Source organism: Pterocles gutturalis, unplaced genomic scaffold (assembly GCF_000699245.1).
Source record: "Pterocles gutturalis isolate BGI_N339 unplaced genomic scaffold, ASM69924v1 scaffold14467, whole genome shotgun sequence".
NCBI lineage: Eukaryota > Metazoa > Chordata > Aves > Pterocliformes > Pteroclidae > Pterocles > Pterocles gutturalis.
The window spans coordinates 6864-9230 of NW_010108182.1; the positions used below are offsets into that span (position 1 = coordinate 6864).

Below are 2367 nucleotides of genomic sequence, written 5' to 3' on the forward strand. Positions count from 1 at the left end.
AGGACAGGGCAGGCAGGTTGCTCTAATGCTGGGTGATCTGCTGCAGGTGCCAGCTCCAGTCTCAGCGGAGGCATTGCAACTGGGAGAAGGTGCAGGTACCGACTGACTTCATTTATTGGCGAGGCGAAGGCAGGGAGCACAGCCTGCCCCGCGCCCCGTGGGGTCCCACGCGGGTCCCTCGCAAAGCACAGAGCACTGAGCATCCCTGCGCTCCAGGGCACCGCAGAGTCCCCTGGCACTGCAGGGTCCCTCGCAGGGACAGAGGTGGTCACCAAGGAATGGCTTTGCCTTCCCAGTTGAGCAGGGTGCCGCTGTGTTTCTCGGAGAGGGTGGCCAGCACAGACAGCAGCCCCCGCACGCTTGTGTCCACCGTCAGGGCAGCCCGCAACAAGGCTGAGTGAGGAGGAGGAAGGATGGAGACCCCACCCTCGCTCCCAGCCATCCCCCAGCACCCGCACGGCTCGAGCAAGGCTCCTTCCACCCACACCCAGCAGAGAGCCATGAGAAGTGGGGTGGCTCTGGTGCAGGATGGGTGGGCATCTGCACACTCCCTGATGGTGTGGGTGGAGGTGGCTCGGGCTGGGAAGCTACAGGCTTCAACCAACAGGACATGTAAAAGATCCCTGCTGCAAGAGGGATGCTCCCTGCTGCCTTCTCAAAGCACTGGGGCTGCAGGGACCCCTCCCACCCCAAAACAGGGATCCTGCAGGAGACCTCACGGACCCACAGCTCTTCAAGGAAGGGGGCACAGGATGGGGTGGTGCTGCTCCTCTCCTCCCTGCTCTGGTGGATTCAGGTTCTCCGCACATCTCCAGGATGCCCAAAGCCATTTCCCCCCACTGAACGGGCCTCAGGCTCACCATGGATTGCGCTGATGGGCAGCACCCACACGTTCTGCAGTGGCCCAGCACACGGATCCCTCCTCCCGAGAGCCATCCCAGCCCCTCGAGGCACCTCCCGTGCCACTGCAAGCCTGCAGGCTTGGGTCCCACCCTTGGGTCCCACCCTTGGGTCCCATCCTTGGGTCCAACCCTCGGACCTGCTCAGCTAAGACCCACCTCCTGGCCGCCTGAGTCGGTTTTCACCCAGCCGGGATGAAGTGCCACACAGAGGATCCTGGCCTCCCGGTACGTCAGCGCCTGGCACTTGGTGAGCATGTTGAGGGCAGCCTGGGGGATGGAGGAAGTGTCAGCCATGGGCAGCAAAAAGCTCCACGCACCAGACCCCCCTCCTATCGCTGCCTCACGGCAAGGGAGAAAAAGCAACGCCAGGCCGTCAGGAGACAGTTGTGTGTCCCCTGGGCGGGCAGCAGCCAGGCACGAGATGCCCAGGCACTCGGGCAGCGACCAGCACGGATGGGTCCCTCCATCCTGCCATCTCGGGTGCTGCCCTGAGATCTGGCCTGGCAAGGGGCAGGTCCAGCTCCACCGAGCTGGCGAGCACAGGCAGGTCCCCAGTCTCCGTACCTTGCTGCAGCGGTAGGAGATGACCGGCTGGAAGAAAGTCTGGGGAGTTTTCTCGATGGACCCCAAGATGGTGGAGATGTTGACGATGGCTGCCTTGCTGCAACTCAGCCCCTTTTCCGGGCTCTCCCGGGCAGCCTTCTTCAACAGGGGCAGGAACGCCTGGGGAGAAGCAACCTTGTGGTTTGCCTGTGCCTTGAGCCAGCCCCACTTATGGCAATGGCAACCTCAGAGCAGGGAGGATGAGGAGGAACAGTGAGAAGCCAAGAGAGCCCAGGTGTTTTGCTGCACTAGCCCTAGCACTGCCCCCTCCCTCCTGCAGCCCCAGGAAACCTGGCAAAACACTCCGACATCTCAATTGAAACCATGTAAAGCTGGGGCTACCCTCAAGCTGGGCTAAATTCCCCCGCCAGAGTGAGCTCCATCCCCAGACCTTCATCCATACCTGGGCCATCAGCGTCGGCCCCACCACATTGGTCCTGTACGAACTTATCATGTCTTCAGCGTCTACTGTCTCCAGCGATGACGCCGGGCTGTAGATGCCAGCGTTGTTTATTAGCAGGTTCAAGCCTGTGCCATTCAGCTTCCCCTCCACGATCTTCGCAGCATCAGTAATAGCCGAGGGATCGGCAACATCTGCAGTGGAAGAGAAGAAGGTTTGAGAGCCATGGGGTCCACCCGGGGGGTCTGGGGAGAAGAAGGAGGTGAAGATGCTGAGGAAGATCCCAACCTGTGATGTCTTCCATCTGTGGGCACCAGATGGTGCTGTGCAACCAGCTCAGTGCACCCTGACACCCACAAGCCCCAATCCATCCCCAAACCCCTCCTTCGCCATGCACAGGGGGACCCCCCAAACCCCTCCTTCGCCATGCACAGGGGGCCCCAGCTGACGCTGGCTGAAGGC

General features: G+C 61.8%; 1 protein-coding gene across 1 annotated transcript in view; it reads right to left on the reverse strand.

The window, feature by feature from the left end:
* Positions 1-268: 268 nt before the first annotated feature.
* The window catches only part of LOC104461081 (uncharacterized oxidoreductase C663.06c-like), a gene marked incomplete at its 5' end in the record, with an annotated part of 2701 nt that continues 602 nt past the window's right edge, over positions 269-2367 (reverse strand). Inside the window, 4 exons of the mRNA XM_010072535.1 lie at positions 269-393; positions 1055-1169; positions 1467-1625; positions 1909-2099. Of these exons, the coding sequence (XP_010070837.1) occupies positions 269-393; positions 1055-1169; positions 1467-1625; positions 1909-2099 (590 nt within the window). The remainder of the gene's footprint in view (positions 394-1054; positions 1170-1466; positions 1626-1908; positions 2100-2367) is intronic.